At 38.2% G+C, this 22,831-nt stretch overlaps 1 protein-coding gene across 2 annotated transcripts in view; it reads left to right on the plus strand.

Moving 5' to 3' along the window:
* The first annotated feature begins 6,512 nt into the window (after positions 1-6,512).
* Positions 6,513-22,831, plus strand: part of LOC121525338 (calcium-binding mitochondrial carrier protein SCaMC-2-B-like) — a 39,296-nt gene continuing 22,977 nt past the window's right edge. The window contains exon 1 of one of the 2 annotated variants that reach the window (XM_041811272.1): positions 6,513-7,364. In XM_041811272.1, the coding sequence (XP_041667206.1) occupies positions 7,026-7,364 (339 nt within the window). In that variant the 5' untranslated portion in view covers positions 6,513-7,025. Of the gene's footprint in view, positions 7,365-20,873; positions 21,407-22,831 lie in introns of those variants that run through there. The other variant, XM_041811274.1, reaches the window with a different exon arrangement.

Genomic DNA, 22,831 nt, shown 5'->3' on the forward strand with positions numbered 1-22,831 from the left:
TCTTCCTACCAACGACGCTTACGTTAGCTGGGCGTGAAGCCCCGCCCCTCGAGATCCCATTGGCTGCCCATTACGCGGTCACGCTGAATACCGTGCTCCTATTGGTCGGATGGAAACTCAATCATCCAGCTGGCCAAACAAACTATGTGATTCAAGACCCAAACAAAACTGTTTTCTCACGTTATTTTTCAGCATTAATTTGTGATTACTCACACTTTAACCACATTTAAACAATATAAACCACTTTTTAATCTGTGTTTCTGCAGAAAGTATTAATAAAAACATTTTTATGCCAATTTTTAATTGAATTCTATTTGTAAATTGATGGCCTAGTTGATCTTAGCTGTTCTTGCTCTTTGTTGGGCTGATATAAGGCTGATAGTTTTCCCCTAAACGTTGTATTTGTTAACACTGTGTTTATTTCTCTGTTGCTTTATTTCCTCAATAAGTAGTTACTGTAAGAAAAACAATTTCCCAGTTTGCCAGGATGGATAAAATCTGTCTGTCTGTCTACCTATCTGTCTGTCTGTCTGTCTGTCTCTCTGTCTGTCTGTCTGTCTGTCTACCTATCTGTCTGTCTGTCTCTCTCTCTGTCTGTCTCTCTGTCTGTCTGTCTCTCTGTCTGTCTGTCTCTCTGTCTGTCTACCTATCTGTCTGTCTGTCTGTCTGTCTCTCTGTCTGTCTGTCTCTCTGTCTGTCTGTCTGTCTGTCTACCTATCTGTCTGTCTGTCTGTCTGTCTACCTATCTGTCTGTCTGTCTGTCTGTCTGTCTGTCTGTCTGTCTGTCTACCTATCTGTCTGTCTGTCTGTCTGTCTGTCTACCTATCTGTCTGTCTGTCTGTCTGTCTACCTATCTGTCTGTCTGTCTGTCTGTCTGTCTGTCTGTCTACCTATCTGTCTGTCTGTCTCTCTGTCTGTCTGTCTCTCTGTCTGTCTACCTATCTGTCTGTCTGTCTGTCTGTCTGTCTGTCTCTCTGTCTGTCTACCTATCTGTCTGTCTGTCTGTCTGTCTGTCTGTCTGTCTACCTATCTGTCTGTCTGTCTCTCTGTCTGTCTGTCTCTCTGTCTGTCTACCTATCTGTCTGTCTGTCTGTCTGAAATGTGAAATGATGCTATATTATGTGTTTCTTTTTGAAATTAGGTAGCTCTCACTTTATCCATTGGAGTCTGGTGTGCTGCAGCCTGTGTCTGTCCCTGGCCGTGGTTGCAGCGGACTATTTGCTCTGCAGAGAGGGTGACTGGCATGCAGGTAACCTCTCACCCAAGACATGGATTCCTCCCCTGTGGAAGGAGTCTGAGGTACATCAGGACCAAAACTTCCTGCCACTAGAACAGTTTCTTCCTCTCTACTGTCAGTCTAGTGCAGGGGTCATCAAGTCCATCTGCACAAGGGCCAGATTTATTCTTGACAGAGTCTCTGGGGGGGCAGACTTCTAAATAAAGAAAAATTAAATCTATACACTAACACTAACACTTTCACCACTTCACTGCTTCATTCTGCCATTTCTGCAACATTTTGTGCCATGTCTAACCCATTTTTGCTATTTAATCACTCTTTAACCCACTTTTCTGCAGTTTCACTACTTTGCCACTGGCCATTTTTGCACCATTTTGCCACTTTTCACCCATTTTTGATACTTTTGACCATTTTTGCCCTATAACACAACTTCTTGCCATTCTTTAACTCCTTTAAACCATTTTTCTTGCCTGTCTTGTCCCTCCTCTTTCCATTTTTGCCCCTTTTCATCACATTTGTCACCATTTTTTGCCACTTGTCATCACTGTTGTCACCATTTTTGCCACTTTTCACCCATTTTTGATTTACTTTTGCCCCTTTTATCCTTTTATACTGATGGTTTGCCACATTTTAACCTCTTCTCACCACTTTTGCTGCAAGTTTTTGTCCCTTTGTGCCACTCCACAACCCATTTGGATCTTATGGCCCATTTTTGCCAATCTCTAACCCATTTTCACCACTTTATCTGGACATTTTTGCCAGTTTTAACACATTTTTTAAAAAACATTTACTAATAATGGATGACAAGTGAATTCCTGTAAAACAGATCAAATGTGAAGTCATTCTAAAACTATTTGAATATGAATTTCATTTGGGGTGGATTTAACAGCTGCAGACATTTAAAGTCAAAAGATAGTCTTAAAACCACAACATCTTCTTTTCCTGCTTTTCTGAATTTTATGATCTTCTGGGGGGCAGATAGGAAGCTTCAGGCCCCCAGTTGATGATCAGTGGTCTAGTGAATAGTACCCAGGCCCTCATACTACCCCCACAGACTCTCACTGAACCCCAGACCCAGCTGACAGAGTCATGCATGTTTATACAGACTTATGTGTTACATGAATGCACACTGCACTTTCTGTCTTCTGTTTATTTACACACACAGTGTGTGCTACAGTCCTTTAGAAAACTGCACTAGAACCTAATCACCAGTAAACCTGCACATCTGTACAGTTTCTCTTTTTTGCACCTTTGTACTCACATCTGTGATGTTTATATTTTATTTTATTTTGCTGCTATATATTTCTATAAAAACTTATTTAGGTTTCTTGCCTCTTCATATTTCATTAGCTTCTTATTTTTTATTCTGCTTTTAGTTATCTGTTTAGCCAGAGAGCTTACTTTCAAAGATATGTTTTAGAAGTTGTTGTTTCTTTAGATCGTATTTGATGTGAACAGGGGAATTATTTTTTATATGTTAAAATTGTTTTTGTATTTGGTAACTGTTCACTTTATTATGTAAGCTTTTATATCTATTCGTTGAATGTTATTATTAAATCTAAATGTTTTAATGTAGAAAGGAAGTTTCACAGGAGTCAAACTCTTTAAATGCTTGGACATATCTGCTCAGTAAAGTTAATTTCAATTTCATACATGTAAAGCTGGCAGGAGAAATCCTGGCTGATGTACTGAAACATTTCTTATTACAGAGAGATCTGCATTTTTTTGCCTTTTCTTCAAAAATGTCAAATAAAAAATGTGTAAAAAAAAATCAGCCACTGACTGTTTTTGAATAATAAATACTGACAGCGCTTAAATCATTTTAGTGACTAGGTTTATAAATGAAAAAATAATCTTGAAATTCATGCACTTGCCACTGGAAAAAGTCTAGTTTGTATTGATTTATCTGCCGTCACGTTTCATAGAGGCTCATTCATTTGAATGGATTGCAGTTCTGACTTCAAGCACGTGATGGCGTTTGTGTGCTGAGCAAACTCAATCTAAGGCGGCACCGCCAGACTGAACAGGCCAATGAGAGCAGGGATTCAGAGACAGGGACCCACTCTCCCTAGAAGTGGTTAAAGCATAAATGTGCATCAAATTTACATTTAAAGGATTTTTGACACATTACTCACATTTCAGTAAATTTTACGCAGTGACTATGGCGTTATCCTGCAACCCCCACTTTGGGAACCACTAAACCTGAGACACTGGTCAGAGTTGGTGATGGAAGTGGTAAAATCAGATTCAGAGGGATTTCACATAATATAAATGTTTTAAAATAGAAAAATGGTCTACAGATCAGTATGAACTGAACGCTGATTTGATTCTATTTGACTTGAAAGTTTTAATCACAACTGTGAAACAAAAACAGAAATATAAATACAACTAAAACAGTGTTTCTCAACTGGTTTGGGTTTCAGGGTCAGGGGACTAAAGTAGAATCCATTTTTCTGTCAGAACCAATAAACGAGGGGCACAGGTGGCCGAGTGGTTAAGGCGCGCCCCATGTACGCGGACGGCCCGGGCTCGAATCCGGCCCAAGGCTCTTCACCGCAAGTCTTTCCCCGCTCTCGTCCCTGTTTCTGACTCTATCCACTGTCCTCCTCTGTCAAATAAAGGCACAAAAACACCCAAAATACACCTTTAAAAATGAAAAATGGTGCCCTTTATCCTTTTTTCGTTTTCAACCAAAAATGAAAAACATTTTTTTTTCTTTCTCAACAAAAAACGAACAAACCAAAATCAAATAATGGCTTGACATTGTTTTTTGGACTTTCCCTTTTTCGTTTTGCCGTTTTAGGTCTGGAAACGAAGAAACAGAAGCACGTGACCGTGAGGTAAACGGACTCCCTACCAAAATAAAATCCAGACTTATAAATTAATAATAATAAAAAGATAAGTTACGTTAAATAGTGCTTTTATTTTTGAACAATGTTACAGTGTTTATATACACCATTAGGCTCATTATGACAATTTCAGGAAATAGAAATGAAAAAATATTTATTGAAAAAATAATATTGCGTGGCCACGAGATATTTAATGTGTGGACAAGAGATAATTAATGCGTGGCTACGAGTTAATTCAACTTTGCGATCAGGGTGGTGTGGCACTCCACCACACTGATCGCAAAGGTGAATTAGATGAATTAACTCGTAGCCACGCATTAATTATCTCTTGTCCACACATTAAATATCTCGTGGCCATGCAATTTTTTTTTAAAGATTTATTTTTGGGCCTTTCGTGTCTTTATTAGATAGAGGAGGACAGTGGAGAGATTCAGAAACAGGGAGGAGAGCAGGGAGAGAAATGTGGGAAATGGTGCCACAGGCCAGACTTGAACCTGGACTGCCTGCGTGGATGGTGCACGCCTTAACCACCCGACTACCAGCGCGCCCCATAAAAGCGCTATTTATTTATTTTTAAGAGACAGGGGCAAAACAACATGTTTAAAAGCACATTAATCCTGAAGAATGTACATGCAAAAGTCTTATTCACTCAGTTTTCCTGAGACAGCATAGAAATGTGGCACTTTTTCAAGGACTGACCTATTAACCTAGAAAAACCAGCTTTGTTAGAGTAGAAATATTGAGACGAATACAGAAATCTACTTGTCAGCTTAGGAAACCTTAAAAAATGTATTAATGCACTTTAAAACCTTCCACAGAGACTTTTTTGACACATTTTATTTCCTGTCACTCATTTGTGATCCACTGGAAGAGCTTCATGACCCACTTTTGGGTCCTGACCCATCAGTTGAGAACCACCGGTGAAGATACTGTCAGACACTGGCCTAAATTTGGTTATTGTGTCTGAAAAAGTATTTATTCACATTTATTAATGTTAACGTAAATGCACAATTGTTAATATTTAAAGCACAGGTGTCAAACTCAAGGCCCAGGGGCCAAATCTGGCCCATGGAACCATTATATCCAGCCCACAAGATCTTATCATATTTGTATTATTACTGGTCCACCAGTATGAGGTCTGCAGATTTCCTCCAGTATAATAATGTAAATTTTACCTTGATTATTTAAAATATCCTTGGAGATAATATTAGAGAAATATTTCATAAAAAGTCAAGAATGGGGGGGGGGGGGGTAATTTGTGTTTTATTTCATATTTTCAAATTTGCATCTCAAGATTACGACTCAAACTTAGGAATTTGACTTTTCATTTCATACTTTGACCTTTTCATCTCATAATTTGGACTTTATATGTCACATTTTTACCTTTTAGATTCCCAATTTTAAATTTTAAGTCATATTGTCATGTTTTCAACTCCTTGCTTTGGCTTTTTTCCCATATTTTGACTTTTAAACGTATGATTTCAATTTTTCTCATAATTTGACATTTAAATGAATAATTTTTACTTTTTATGTCATATTTTGACCTTTTACACTCCCAATTTTGAATTCAAGAAATATCTTTAACTTTTTAAGTCATCATTTTGAATTCTAGCTCATACTTTGACATTTTTAACTCCTAATTTTGGCTTTTTTTTTTTCATCCCATATTTGGACCTATCAGACTCGAAATTTAAAATTCTAAGTCATATTTTGACTTTTAAACTCATGATTTCAAATTTGATCTCATATTTTGACCTTTCAAACTTAAGATTTAAACTTTCTCCTAGCATATTTGCTCTTTAAAAACATTATTTTTCTGTTTTTAATATCGTGTTCGGATCTCTTGAACTAATAAATTATAATTTTTATCTCAGATTTGAGCCTTTAAACTTATCATTTTTACTTTTTGAATTTCAAACTGATTTACCATCAGTGCTGTTTTATTTTTTTCATGTTTTATTCCTGGTCAAAATGAGGTTGACAGTTCTGGTTAAATGTTGACCCTGTTAGGCTCTCAGGTTAGACCTGAATCCAGAATCCAGCCCCTGCTGTGACTGAGTTTGACACCCCTGAGTTAAAGGGGTGTTGTTAATTAAATTCTACTCTGCTATTAGTCATAGAGATTACGTTTTTTGGAAGGTTTTTATGAAGTTGCGGTATGCATTGTTATGAGCTGCTCTGTATTAGAATCAAAACTTAAAAATGTCAAAATTCTAATTTTGTTTTTCCTTCATGGTGTTTTAGTAATGAGGACCTACCTACGTTTTGTTTGCTAAATTTCCCTTTTATTCACTTCCATTCATAGCCTACTAAATCCCTGATACTAATGAATTCTACATGCGTCAAAGAAGCTCGGGTTAAATACCACAGCATGATGAGTTCACGCTGCAATCTCGCGAGGTAAAGCGAGACTTTCGACTCACCCGGGTCCGGTGACAAATACCTTTCTCTTGTCAACGGTCGGCGAGTTAACGGCGCTTAAATGCCGAAAGAGAAACCTTAAAAAAATTGGCGGTCTTTTATTCGGCGACCTTTGTTCGTGTGGTACGGTACATTACCGCCGTTTTGAGGCTTCCGTCGGAGCTGTGGAGGTATTTTAACGGACGGTGGAGCGGCTGACAGCTCAGGATACACATCCTAGCACCACGTCTCCTTTTACCGGCATCTCGCTCTAACATCAATTTACCGCTGTGAATGCTAGCTAACGGGACCGGGCCGGGGTTACATCGCCGCTAAGTGGATTTACCGAGAAGAATTTGGTTGGTCTGGTGAGAACTCGAGGAGAAAGGGAGGTTTGTGCTTTAACCGGCAGCCGGCTGAAATAGAGGGGCATGTGACGTGGTAACGTCCGTCAGAGCTCGAGAGGTTAACGGTGGCCTCGAGCGCTCTGTGACGTCTTTTCCTACCAGGTGGACCGTCCGTAGGTAACCGGGACCCCCATGATGCATCAGCAGGGCTCGTTGATGCCTCCCCTGCTCGGTGGCGTGTTCTGCCAGTGTCGCTCCGCAGAGACCCACCCCGGCGTGGACCCGGGCGGTGGAGGCGGAGGCGGGCATCCACCAGCCGGGGACCCCTCCTCACCTTCCCCTCCATTTGAAGCAGCCTCCCCCGGACAGACGGAGCATCCGTGCGACATCTGCGGAGGACCGGAGCAGGAGCACCGGCTGAAGGTGCTGTTCCAAGTCCTGGATGTGAACGGGGATGGAGGGATCTGTGTCAACGATCTGACCATCGGGCTGAAGAAGTTAGGAGTCCACCGGACGGAGCACGAGCTCATGGTAAGAGGACAGAACCACAGGTCTATGAGCTGAACACCCTAACAGACAGGTCTGAGGGTCCTGAGGAGGAGGCTGATTTAGGGGGATAGGGGTGGGAATCATGAGTCAAAACAATACGTGATAAATGACCAACAACAGGTTAATACAGGGGTTCTCAGCCCAGGACCCCAAAAATAAAGGTTCCAGAGACCGGGGACCCCCACTGGACCTGAAGGTGGTTGAACACAGCCATGAACATACTAGAATCACGTGCAGACAAGGCCGTCCATAAGGGGGGGTTAGGGGAGAGCTTTACCAGGAAAAATAACCACTCTTACCAAAGAACCAAGTATATTTTTAATTCATTTGTGTGGTAGATAGCCTTCTTTAAAATGGGTTCAAATCCTTTTTGTTAAAAACAGAAATAAAATCGTTAAAAAATGGCTAAAACAGGGTTAGAATGGCAAAAATGGTGGAAAAGGTGGTGAAATTGGATTTTAGAAGTAGCAGAAATTGGTTAGAAGTGGCAAAAAATAAGCAAAAAGTGGCAAAAAATGGTCAACGTGGCAAAAACGGGTATAGTTAGGGGTAAGGGGAAAAACAAAGTGGCTGAAATGACTTTAAATTGGCAACAATTGGAGGAAAATGTGGTGAAATGGGATGAAAAATTGAAATAAACTGACAAAAAAGGCTAACTAAGAAAATGGGAGAAGTGGGTTAAACTGACAAAAATGAGCATATCAAATAGTGAAATGTTGTTGAAATGGGCGTTAAAGATGGTAAAAAGTGGTTTAAAGAGACAGTAATGGCAACAATAGGTGTTAAGTGGCAAGACTTGGTTTAGAAGTGGTGAAAACCAGCAGACGTGTTTCAATCTTTATATGTATTTAGATGGTACTCCTTTATTTATTGTTATAAAGACCCAGCGTAAATCTCCATCAGCTCAGCAGTGTTAATTTCGTTGACAAAAATCTGACTAAAAATGTTTGTTGACAGCCTTTTATTCCATGACTAAAACTAGACTAGGACTGACAAAAATAGATCTGTGATGACTAAAACTAGACTAGGACTAACAAAAATAGATCTGCAATGACTAAAACTAGACTAGGACTAACAAAAATAGATCTGTAATGACTAAAACTAGACTAGGACTAACAAAAATAGATCTGCAATGACTAAAACTAGACTAGGACTAACAAAAATAGATCTGTAATGACTAAAACTAGACTAGGACTGACAAAAATAGATCTGTGATGACTAAAACTAGACTAGGACTAACAAAAATAGATCTGTGATGACTAAAACTAGACTAGGACTAACAAAAATAGATCAGTGACGACTAAAACTAGAGTAAGACTAACAAAAATAGATCTGTGATGACTAAAACTAGACTAGGACTAACAAAAATAGATCTGTGATGACTAAAACTAGACTAGACTAACAAAAATAGATCTGTGATGACTAAAACTAGACTGAGACTAACAAAAATAGATCTGTGATGACTAAAACTAGAGTGAGACTAACAAAAATAGATCTGTGATGACTAAAACTAGACTAACAAAAATAGATCTGTGATGACTAAAACTAGACTAACAAAAAATAGATCTGTGATGACTAAAACTAGACTGAGACTAACAAAAATAGATCTGTGATGACTAAAACTAGACTGAGACTAACAAAAATAGATCTGTGATGACTAAAACTAGAGTAAGACTAACAAAAATAGATCTGTGATGACTAAAACTAGAGTAAGACTAACAAAACTAGATCTGTGATGACTAAAACTAGAGTAAGACTAACAAAAATAGATCTGTGATGACTAAAACTAGACTAAGACTAACAAAAATAGATCTGTTATGACTAAAACTAGACTAACAAAAATAGATCTGTGATGACTAAAACTAGACTGAGACTAACAAAAATAGATCTGTGATGACTAAAACTAGACTGAGACTAACAAAAATAGATCTGTGATGACTAAAACTAGAGTAAGACTAACAAAACTAGATCTGTGATGACTAAAACTAGAGTAAGACTAACAAAACTAGATCTGTGATGACTAAAACTAGAGTAAGACTAACAAAAATAGATCTGTGATGACTAAAACTAGAGTAAGACTAACAAAACTAGATCTGTGATGACTAAAACTAGACTAGGACTAACAAAAATAGATCTGTGATGACTAAAACTAGACTAGGACTAACAAAAATAGATCTGTGATGACTAAAACTAGAGTAAGACTAACAAAAATAGATCTGTGATGACTAAAACTAGACTAGGACTAACAAAAATAGATCTGTGATGACTAAAACTAGACTAGGACTAACAAAAATAGATCAGTGACGACTAAAACAAGAGTAAGACTAACAAAACTAGATCTGTGATGACTAAAACTAGAGTAAGACTAACAAAACTAGATCTGTGATGACTAAAACTAGAGTAAGACTAACAAAAATAGATCTGTGATGACTAAAACTAGAGTAAGACTAACAAAACTAGATCTGTGATGACTAAAACTAGAGTAAGACTAACAAAAATAGATCTGTGATGACTAAAACTAGACTAGGACTAACAAAAATAGATCTGTGATGACTAAAACTAGACTAACAAAAATAGATCTGTGATGACTAAAACTAGACTAACAAAAATAGATCTGTGATGACTAAAACTAGAGTAAGACTAACAAAACTAGATCTGTGATGACTAAAACTAGAGTAAGACTAACAAAAATAGATCTGTGATGACTAAAACTAGAGTAAGACTAACAAAACTAGATCTGTGATGACTAAAACTAGAGTAAGACTAACAAAACTAGATCTGTGATGACTAAAACTAGACTAGGACTAACAAAAATAGATCTGTGATGACTAAAACTAGACTAGGACTAACAAAAATAGATCAGTGACGACTAAAACTAGAGTAAGACTAACAAAAATAGATCTGTGATGACTAAAACTAGAGTAAGACTAACAAAACTAGATCTGTGATGACTAAAACTAGACTGAGACTAACAAAAATAGATCTGTGATGACTAAAACTAGACTGAGACTAACAAAACTAGATCTGTGATGACTAAAACTAGACTAGGACTAACAAAAATAGATCAGTGACGACTAAAACTAGAGTAAGACTAACAAAAATAGATCTGTGATGACTAAAACTAGAGTAAGACTAACAAAACTAGATCTGTGATGACTAAAACTAGAGTAAGACTAACAAAAATAGATCTGTGATGACTAAAACTAGAGTAAGACTAACAAAACTAGATCTGTGATGACTAAAACTAGAGTAAGACTAACAAAAATAGATCTGTGATGACTAAAACTAGAGTAAGACTAACAAAACTAGATCTGTGATGACTAAAACTAGACTAGGACTAACAAAAATAGATCTGTGATGACTAAAACTAGACTAGGACTAACAAAAATAGATCAGTGACGACTAAAACTAGAGTAAGACTAACAAAACTAGATCTGTGATGACTAAAACTAGAGTAAGACTAACAAAACTAGATCTGTGATGACTAAAACTAGAGTAAGACTAACAAAACTAGATCTGTGATGACTAAAACTAGACTGAGACTAACAAAAATAGATCTGTGATGACTAAAACTAGACTGAGACTAACAAAACTAGATCTGTGATGACTAAAACTAGACTAGGACTAACAAAAATAGATCTGTGATGACTAAAACTAGACTGAGACTAACAAAAATAGATCTGTGATGACTAAAACTAGACTAGGACTAACAAAAATAGATCTGTGATGACTAAAACTAGACTGAGACTAACAAAACTAGATCTGTGATGACTAAAACTAGACTAGGACTAACAAAAATAGATCTGTGATGACTAAAACTAGACTGAGACTAACAAAAATAGATCTGTGATGACTAAAAGTGACAAAAAATAAGTCTAGTATTTGTCAAGATGACTAAAACTAGACTAAAACTAAAAAGGGTAAAAATGACTAAAATGTGACCAAAACTCAAAGACATTTCTTTTAAAGACAAAGACTAAGACTACAATTAAAAATAGCTGCCAAAATTAACACTGAAGCTTAGCACTAGCAGTATGTAGCTTTTTTACAGTGGCGAGGAAAACCTTCCCTCTAACGGACAGGAACCTGAGAAGGAGTAATGTTAGTTCTGTGACCTCTGTAAAAAATTGCTACTCAGTTTGTCTCACTCATCACATATGAGTGAATGGTTAGATTGGAGAAATGTTAGAATGAAAACTTTAATGAATCAAATAATTGGTCAACTAGTGGTATATTCTTAAATATAAGTGAACTTTTTTAGTTGATATATTCTGATGTCCACAGGCTACCACTGGAGATAAAACTCAGACTTATGGGAAACTCTGATCTGGTATATCTCTAACTTCTGGATCAAATAAGAGAGTTTTTACAGGGCAGAAGAAGTGACCAGTAAGAAAAACTCTGATCTGTTTTTATGGTCAAACATGACAGAATATACGGAAGTCTTACACTAAAAGAGGTGATGATAAAAACATCAGATTGTGATGTTATTAACGGTTTCACAGTGAGTGTGCATCTTTAGTACTGGGTATGAGGCGTGGTATCAGCACCAGTAATGATTATGAAATCAGCATCATTACATACCTTTATACAGATCGCAGCTTGTAAAGTTAAATACTGTATCTACAGTCATGAAAATGTCTACTGATATATATCTACATTCTGATAAAATAACATTATGATGCAAATTTGTAAAGAACCAAGGTTATAATAGTTTTAGGATTTTTCATTAGTTATTCTGTTTTCACTTTCTGTGTTCAATTTCAGTTTAGTTTTTGTTGGTTTTGACTGCTGGTTTGTTAGTTTAGTTTTTATGTTGCAAAAACGCTTTGTTTTATTTAGTTTTTGTTAGTTTTTCTTAGTTTTAGTTTTTTACAGATAGATGTTGGGGCTGAGTAAGTGTGACACATTTTTAAAAACATATTCTAACAGGCTACTCTTCACTTATCATTTATTTATTTAATGATGGTATACAACCCCAGAAATAAAACTACCACTGTGTGAAGTCTTAACCAATCAGATCAGGCCATTTTACTCCCCAGTCTGGTTGTGTCAAAGACTAAAACTAAGGAGATTTTCCTTTCCATTTTTGTTTTATTTTAGTTATCTCCGCCTAGGAGGTTGTGTGATCGGGTGGGTTTGTTAGTTTGTTAGTTAGTTTGTTTGTTAGCAACATAACTCAAAAAGTCATGGATGGATTTTGATGAAATTTTTAGGAAATGTCAGAAATGGCATAAGGAAGAACTGATTAGATTTTGGGACTGATCTGGATCACCGTCTGGATCCAGGAATTTTTTAAAAGGATGCTGTACTATTGGGAGATAGGACTAATGGCGGAGGTCTGCGCTGTTACCACTTTACACCAGGAGATGGCGGACATGAGTAACTTCAATTCCAGCAGCATTTTTTGGGGTGTTTCTATTCAAAGTTTTGGAGTTTATAGAGTTTGAAAGACGCACGCCCGGTCGAGGAGACGAGTCGGAGCGTAACAGAGAAAGACAGCGAACTGTAGTGAGAACACTCACAATGCTGGGAGGAACAGAGGAACATTCACCCTCTGCCATGACTTCCAGTCGTCCAGTGAGACCATGGGTGAGACTGTCAGTGCATCTGTGGACACCGGCAGGCAATGCTTCCACAATGACAGTCCACCCGTAGTGAAGCCAATGCTTTGCCTCACTGTGTTTCCACCCCACCAGGGAAGGAGTAATTGGCGAATGCTGTGGTGGGGGCACATGGGGACAGATCCAGGAATTTTTTAAATGATTCTTCACTATTGGGAGTTAGGGCTAATGGCAGAGGTCTGTGCTCTCTGAGTGCTTTTCTAGTTCTTTTTGTAAGTGCACTATCCAGTTTTAGTTAGTTTTTGTTTTTTGGTAAGCTTGTTTTTTTTTATTTCATTTCATTTCTTTTTTTTTTTAGTCTGACTAAAACTGGATTTATAGTACATGTCAACCTGTAAATCCAGCTGAAATCATACTCAGTAGAATTTCTCAAAGTCAGGGGGCACAGGAAGCAGGACGAGGCTTTTAGAGACAGAGAGACCTGGAAGTGACACATGAAACAACAGAGCCTTCTGTAGATCCTATCATGAGAGTATTTGCCTTTTTTAGCTGCTGCATGTAGTTTGACATGTTCACAGGATGAATAATGTGATGAAGAAAATCTCATGAAGTAGTTTTACTGTAATAACAATAATATTAACTTTATTTGTGTAGCACTTTTAAAATGAAGGGTTTACAAAGTGCTCTGAAATGTGCAGAAGCAAACAGAAGAACAAATGAAAACCCAACAACATGAGCAGAACCCAAGCAGTTAAATAACCTAAGCAAAACCTGATCAAGATTATCCAACAGCATAAGACATCAAGAACCTTGATGTGATGATATGCCATGCGAACAAAGACGGCATAGATATCATGAAAGCGCAGGCATCACGTTGACATCATAGGTACCATAAGAACCACTAAACTAAAAGAGAAGCACAGAAATAGAAACTACAAGAGAGATAAAAACAATAAAAAGAAGTAAAAATGTGCCAAGAGAAGTAGAACCAGAGCCAGTAAAAACAGTACAATTTAAAGGGGAAGAAATCAAGATGAAATAAGCTCTATGAAGATAAAGCAGTAAAATTAATAAGTATAACAGCAAAGGTATAGAGAAGAAAAGCAATTAAAGAAACAAGCATTAAAGAGAGGATGGGAACAATGATTAAAAATAGCAAAAAGGGTGAGGTTGATAGGGAATAAAGGGGAGCAAAACATTAGGAGGAACTGGAATGTGAAAAATAACCAAACAGTTGGTAAAAATTTGTGATTTTAAAGAGCCGACTGATTGTGCATGCCTTATTTTCTCAGACAGGTCATTCCAAAGTTGAGGGGCTCTCATGTAGACTGCTCAGTCACCTTTGGATTTAAGCCTCGACTTTGGAATGAACAGGAGGCCCCGCCTAAGGATCTGAGTCTCGGGTTCATAATTCTGATATATAGCCTGGAACAAGACCCTGAAGTGCTTTAAAGGTGAATAAAATCTTTAGATCAGTTCTATAATCAACAGGAAGCTACAAATTTTAGCTTCACTACATCGATATAATCTTAATCTTTTACCACAACAGTATAATGGATCAAATAGGCAAATGAAGAATCCGAACAACGTTAAAGGAGCCACTATTGTAATGTTTTTATTTCATATTTATTTACCAGATTCTGGTTTTATTTAGCTACCACTTTAATAGGGGTGGGTAAAAATATCGATTAATCAATGCATTGCAATATTTCCTCCCCCAGTTCAATATCGATTCAGCAAATCCTCTGAATCGATTCACCTCCTGGCCAGTGGGTGTCGCTGTACGTGTGATTCGCGTTGTATGGAGGGAGGCCGCACTCGACGAAACAACAACTAACCATAACCATGTTATGTGAGGTTTATCACAATTTCCAAGAGGACAGAATTATTATTTAAGTCGACATGTACTTTACTTTTCATGTTTTTTACTTTTGTACTCCATATGCACAAATAACTTATTATTGTGCAAATTTTTATTTTCAGATGTTTTATTGCTCAAAAATGTGAGGTGACTTACCAAATATGTTCACATGGGCATGAAAATTATTTTAAAATTGTCAACAGGTTATTTGTGTATTTCTACTTCTTACTGAATCGACATTGAAGCATTTAAATCATTATCGAATCAAATCGATATCGAATCGAATCACAACCTAAAGAATCGAAATCAAATTGAATCGTGAGGTTCTTAACAATACCCAGCCCTACACTTTAAGGGGCTTTCTCTGTCTCGACACAGGACTGACTTCAAACACATCAGAATGAAGAAGTTGTAGTTATCTAAGAGAAAATGAAACCACGTTCGGGAGTCTCCTTGACCTCATTTGACAGTCTGGACTGGAAGCAGATCAGAGCTGTGGAAATCCCAGCTCCCCTGGAAATGTCTCTTTGTTTGTTGAGGGTATTCTCATAATCCAGGATAATGGTCCTTTCCATGCTGTTTAACATTGTGGCAATCATCCAGGACGGCAGCGGTCACAGGATTAAGCCTTGATAACTGTTTATTATTCAAACTGGTGAAAACAGAGAGGCTCACAATAATCATTTTTCCCATCATCTGGCTGTTAAATTAAGTGTTAAGACACATTTCACCAATACTTTTCACTTCCTTTCAAACTTCCTCTAAGTCTTACTGGGTCTGGTCTGGGTACTGGAGTCTTATCTAATGTGTTAAATGTGATGCTAAGGCAGACATGGTGTCACTTTCCAACCTGGTGTTTAACAGAGAGTAATGCTAGAGTACAGACAGGTAGAAATGAGCAGCTTTCTGGAGCCGTAGTGAAGAAGTAAACCTTCAAAAGCAAACACACATTTAAAACTCAAAGTAGAGTTGTGTACAAAAACATCAAACTTTGATATGACACTCGCAATACCAGTGTTGTTTGGTTCCTTATTAAATAGATCAATTATTTAGTTGTGATACTTCTGAGTATCTTTAATTGAAATGAAGATTGTATCATTCTAAAAAGCATGGTTTTGAACCATTAGAAATAGGGCTGGGCGATATGGCTTAAAATTGATATCCCAATATATTTTTGCTATATCCTGATACACGATATATATCACGATATTTTGAAATGGCCTCTCAGCAGCTGTCTTTAATTCAGCCCCAAATGACACTAGTTTGGTGATAAAAAGCAACTGTTCTATTGGATTTTTAATAAAATTGTTTGCAGAAAGTAAAAATCAATATAAAGTCAAATTTAGCAGTTTTACCTGTAAAGGACTTCATTCAATCTTTTACTAATAAATCCAAAATACATAAATCTTTAAATACTCTGTCTTTTACAGTGTATGGAAAGTCCTGAAGTGTTTTCTTGGTTATGTTTACTATTGCTGATTATTAAATGATTATTTTCCTCATTAAGGGTGAGGCAAACCTACACAGAACTCACCAATCATGGATGCAGTAAATGGCCAAAACCCTGCAGTCTAGTCCTCCATTCAGGCTCACAGCTGTGATTATATTAGTCCGTTAGCCGTGCTGATGAACGCTGGACCAGTTTCTGACAAGTTTGCAACATGAGAGCGTCTTTAGACCTTATTCAATAAACTCTCCTGTGTGGTCATGGTCGAAAAAGCTTGTCTGGAGGCAGGAACATTTAAACTATTCGTTGTCTGTGTTTTGAACTGTTAGGCTGAGGAGGCTCCGTAGTTGAGGAGAAATGGATCACATTTGTCCGTTGCTGAGCCATTTTCTCTCTAACATGTACGACTCTGGCAGGGAGTTTTCCGCAAAATGCTCACGCCCAGGCAAATCTCATATTCTGGGTCAAGTGTCTTTTCAACAACACCGGGCTCATGTCTTTAGCGACGTGTTGTGTTACTGCCACCGTTATCTCGGAGACATCTTGCGTCGTATTTTAATGAATACCTCTTCCTTGTCAAAGTTGAACGGCTGCTCAACGCTCCAGCATTGTTTCTTGCTGTCTCAAAAGTCAGCTAACTCCTCGCTAAATAGCCACGCTGCTGTGTTTACCTTCCTCTTTCCTTGCTTCTCGCCGCTGATGCGCATGTGCGGAGGAGTTTTCTGGATGGGCGAAGGAGAGAGAGTGAGCGCTCTGCTGTGAGAGATGCGTTCAGGGACAACAGGAGAAGTGAAACTCCAGCGAGAAATGCATGCTGACAGCTCAAAACTTCCACATAATTTATACTCGGATATTCGCGATATAGTAATTTTATACATCGTGGGTGGCAAAAGCCGGGATACATCGAGTATACTCGATATATCGCCCAGCCCTAATTTGAAATGTCTCGACAGCCTTTACAGATACAGAAGGGTTTTTCTATCCTGGTCTTTGTCAAAAGTTTAACAGGGTATATGTGCATTTGAGACAGTCACATACAGTTAGAAGTAGTAGATTTATTGTGCAAGTTAGACTAAAACTAGACTTCTAAAATGAATGTACACATGTGAAGTGTTATTATCACATGCTATTTAAGTCAAAACAAGCAGAATTGTTGGTTGCATGTTGAGTTTTGTATTGTTTGTGAGAGCAGTGAGACTGTTGTTGACTTGTAATGTGGATGCAGGGTTGGGTGTATCCCCAGGCTGTGTAACAAAGGTTTACTGTGAGTTAAAGTATAAACTGGTCTGTTCTGCTTACACATGTGCATGTATACACACATGCTTCATTAACATGCACCGCCAAAGGAGGCCCACGGATGGCTGACAGCTGACTGATTGTGTATCAGACTTCTTCTGCAGGTCACAGTCCAAGGTCACGGCTGTTCATTCACACACAGGTGAATCCAGCAGGTTAGAACCATACAGTCCTACTATGGTGCAACCAGAGGATCCTACATGAGGAATTCTACCTTACTGTCCTGATAAAATGCAGATAAATTAACCTCAGCAGTCTTTAAACAAGAATTTAAAATGAATGATGGTTGACCCTCTTAATCTCTGACATTATGACTGCTAATAAAGAGGTTTTAAGTCCAGATGTCAGCAGTAGCTTTATCAAGGCACCATAATGACCCAAGAAGAGATTAGGATTTATAAGCCATTTATTTCCATTTAATAAGCCTTATAATTAATCATTAGGGCGCCATATTGGATTTTTGTCCATTTCTGATACGAGGATATTCCTAAATTAACTTTAGCAAATGGTTACTGATATATAAATCTAGTTTAGACCTAAAACTTTAGTCCTGAAAACACTCTAGATTTTAAGGATGGACAAAGTAACAAACTTAAGTCCATAAAAACTTTTTAAGCTTAAAGAATAAGAATGAAGAAAGGAAATGACTTCAGCTGCTGTAGGTCTGTTGGTCCTTCCTAACACTTCACTAACATGAGTACATTCTACTGATATTTACAGACCACAGGCTGATAAATGCAGCAGATATATGGTGATAAAAAGATACCAATAATGAATTTTTTCAGCTAATATCTGCTGATACTTGAATGTTGTGTTTGTTGCAGCTGTACTCTCAGATATACCAGGCTGCGTTTTATCCCCGTATAACCCCGTTACCTTGTTTACCCCTCGGCTCTTTCCCATATGCTTTAACTCTTCAGCTGGCCTTTTTTTTGCATATAACCTTAGATGAAGCTATTCTGTTGAACTTATCTAATATTTAGTGCACATGGACCATGGCTGACCTTTTTCACTCTCTTGATTTCATGTTGTTGATGGCTCGTTGCAGCCACTTCATGCTGTCTCTGGCTGTTCACACAAAGCTGCTCTTTCATTAAAAACGAACACTGTCTAACAGGGCTAGTCTGATTCTACTGCAGAGATTAGTGCATAAACATAACAGCACATACCTCAACATTTAAAGCTTTTATCTGCAGAGGCACAAACACACTTAGACCTTTTCAAACCTTACAGAGCTTTAGTCTGTCTGCTTTTAACTATAAGATTGGTATTTTTATTCATGTGGATCCTTTTCTTTTGGAACAGGCTTCTTTATAACTAATAAAGACATTTTTTTATAAATAAATTACCTAACCGTCATGTTAAATAGCAGTCCTGCCAATGGAAATGACAGGATTGCCTACATGAATCTATCAACTGTCACTCAAGGTCATGAACTTCTGGTTGTGACTGATAGAATGAGCTCTGGGCTCAGATATGAAGGGAAGAGTTTGGCAAAGAAGAGCTGCTGCTCCTTTGCACCGAAAGTAGGGCTGAACGATTTGCCAAAATAATCTAATTGCAATTCAATATGCAGTTATTCTTGGGTTAATCTTATGTATTATTTTTTACAAAATCAAGCATTAAATAATTCCATAGATAAGACCATGTGTATAGAAAACAATGAAATTATTTCAAAAGCACTTAACCCATAGTAGCATGAATCTGAATATGGGCATGCAACTAGCTCTAAGCTATAGAGGCTGGGGTGGAGGAGGTGAAGCATTAGTCTATAAAGGAGGAGGCTGGGGTGGAGGAGGTGAAGCATTAGTCTATAAAGGAGGAGGCTGGGGTGGAGGAGGTGAAGCTTTAGTCCATAAAGGAGGAGGAGGCTGGGGTGGAGGAGGTGAAGCTTTAGTCTGTAAAGGAGGAGGCTGGGGTGGAGGAGGTGAAGCTGTAAGCTATAAAGGAGGAGGCTGGGGTGGAGGAGGTGAAGCTGTAAGCTATAAAGGAGGAGGCTGGGGTGGAGGAGGTGAAGCTTGGTGCTATAAAGGAGGGGGCTGGGGTGGAGGGAAAAAAAAGATTTATTAAACTGGTATTTTGAAACATTTCACGTTAAAGAAATATTTCATCTTCTGCAGTGTGTAAATTGCAGCAGGCCATATCAGGATTCCATCTAATTTGTGAGTAATTGCCCAGCCATAATAGAAAGGAAGATGTGAGGTGGTTCAGGGATCAGCTTCAGATCCTCATAGCGGTCTTCTTTCGGAGGTCTACCCTGCATGGATGCACAGACAGACGGACAGTCAATGTGGCCACGAAAGCAATACAACTACCACGTTAAAATAACATTGAACATTTTTAAGGCACAGCTGCAGTTGAACTGCACAATTAGGGTTAAAATGATCTGGACAATAGTGCCATTAGAAATTGTGATTATGGAATAATCCATACTAGGGCTGGGAAATGAATCTAAAATTAAATAAATTTTCAAATTGCGGAAAGTGCAATATTTCTTTGACCTGAAATTTGAGTCAATTCACTAATTTTAAAGGTTTTTTTTGCAGCAGAGATATTATGCGTGACATGTCATGCAATCATTTTTTCAGAATAGTCTACAAAAAATCCTATCTTCTTCATTGTTGTACTTTTTTCTTATTAAAACCTCTTAAAGCCTGTTGTATCATTTTTGATAAATACTTTTATGATACCTCTATCTAATCAATATGATCATAAATTATTAACACAGCATATGTTATGTGTTTTATCGCTCTGATTTGCCTGTAATGTGACAGACACAACATTCAGCCATAGACTGATAATGTCCTGAGAGGTTGTGCCCTTCCCAAACATCGTCTATGGGGTGTTGTCCAGATGGATGCTGAATAGATCCTGTCATGAATGTGTGGTAAAGCAGCGTTGTTAATGTAGAGATATTTTGCTGCGTCACAGTGAAGCGGGAGGAACCCCGTACATGTTGAGAATGAAAATGAAGTGTAGCTCAGTTGTTGGGTGGGTGAGTTCACCTGCTGTTTGCTGACTGCGTGCTGGCTCTGACTGAGAGAGAGAGAGGAGGGAGGAGGCATCACTCAGCAGATTTTCTGCCAGGAGGGAGGTGCATCTGAAGGGAAACCCTGTGTTTTACCCTCCCCCCTCCTTCTACGATGAACTCATAAATTAATTTCAACATTGCAATCCTGTCCTCGATTGGCTGAGGGGCTCGTTCCACAGCCCCATGTGCCAATAAGGGCTGTTGTGATTGGTCGTAGCTCGGCTGCAGTGAGGATGCAGGTTTCTAGAGACTCTCTTTGCTGCATTTCTCCGGCTGCTCTTACTGAAGCAAGCTAAGAGCAAACCCATCTCTGTGTAGCTGGCATCGAATTTATCATGAGATGAAAAAGCTGTGCTGTGAGAGTCAACTTGAGTAATTTCATGTCTTTTTGATGCGTATGGACATGAGCCTGGATGTCTATCAGTGGAGTCTTTAATGAGATAAAGATCCCATAGAAAAGATGAGTTTCTGAGCCGGAGCAGCAGATGAGAGTGGAGGAGCACTTCTCTGCAGTCCCATCTTGTCCTCGTTTGACCTTTCCTCATTTGTTCAACTCTTTGTGTTTATCCTGGACCGGACTCAGCGGGACCCTGCTTAAGGATGCTGCAGGACATGCTGAGTTCACTGTGGCGGAGACTTTTTGGCAGGACACAGTGCGATCCTGCGGAGGAAAAAGAGACTGCTGAGGAGTGCAGCAAGCAGAAAACTGGTCTGAATGAAAAGGCTGCGAACTCCTGTGATAGTCAGGAAAACAGCCGGAGTGATGCTACTCCTAAGAAGACCACCGTACTAATCATGGTGGCTCCACCCGCTGATTTTCAACAGGTAGGATAGAGCTAGTGGTTGAACAAACTTTGAATCCAGGCCTGGTGTCTGGATTTGTGTGAAGGGCGACAACTATCTCTCAGCCTCTTCATCTCATATGCAAGAATCCCTCTGTGGTTTGATTTACTTTCTAAACAGGATGTCAGCACTCTTCTCCAGGATAATTTAAGGTGTTATGATGCACTACTACATCTGTTTCATAAGAGGGGTGCTTTGGAGAAGAAATGAACCATAGGAAACTGCATGTGAACTTCTCTGCACTGTCTAAATCACACAGACACGTCTCTGTAAATAGTTCTGATATGATTTAATCTACTTTTATCTTTTACTGGTGTCACGGAAATCTTATGCTCCATTAAGTCTGTATGAGTTAACTGAGTACTAGCATCATGTTATAATAATATAATAATAACTTTATTGTATGGCACCAGGAGTTGTTTATATGTGCTTTGGCAGACATTGCAAAGGCAGAAGATCATGAAAATAACAGAAACGCATCAACAGGCGGGTCAAACAGAGCTTACTCTATAACAGTGATGCTCTTTGGTGGTGATTTGTGGCTCTTTATGACTTAATTTCAAATAAAACTCCCACAGAAAACCTAAAAAAGTGAAACTTTGACCTCAGAAATGATCCATCCCAAGTCACATTAATCAGTTTGCCCTTATTTGCAGTTTTTTGGCTGTTTTCCATTGTTTTGCCACTTTTATCCATTTTTGCTGCTTTTAGGAGGTTTTTGTTTCTTCTTTTTGGCACTTTTTGGTACTTTTATCCTGTTTTTGTCCTTTTCCACCAGCCCTGAGTCTTTTATATTTTTATTTTTTGCTATTCCCAGTTTTCCCCCTTCTTTTTAATTGTTTTGCCATTAAATGTAAGTTTTTCCCCATTTTTGTCACTCTTTGCTACTTTTTGCACCTTTCCCACCTTTTTGCTGCTTTTTGCTCATGTTAGTCACTTTTCAGACTTTTTTTGCCACTTTTTTAGCAATCTGTAACTCATTTTTTTTTTTATTTCTCACCCATTTTGGTCACTTTTCACCAGTTACTGTCTCTTTCATTCTGCTTTTTGCCATTTTTCCCCTTTTTTGCCCATTTTGCTGTTTTTTTGCCATTAAATGCCACTTTTTCCCATTTTTGTCACTTTTTGCTGCTTTTTGCCCATGTTAGTCACTTTTCACACGTTTTTTTGCCACCTTTTTACCATTTTTCCACTCATAACTCATTTTGTTGTCACTTCTCACCTATTTTTGTTATTTTATGCCTATTTACCCATTTTGCCGCTTTCACTTATTTTCATTGCCACTTTAGCATAGGGCTGGGCGATTATGGCAAAAATCAAAATTACGATTAGGCTAATTGAACTTTTTACCTTGATTACGATTAATGAACGATTATTTCACCCCCAACTTCTGACTCTGTTTGTTCT

The sequence above is a fragment of the Cheilinus undulatus genome, linkage group 17 (genome assembly GCF_018320785.1).
Source record: "Cheilinus undulatus linkage group 17, ASM1832078v1, whole genome shotgun sequence".
NCBI classification, from domain to species: Eukaryota; Metazoa; Chordata; class Actinopteri; order Labriformes; family Labridae; genus Cheilinus; species Cheilinus undulatus.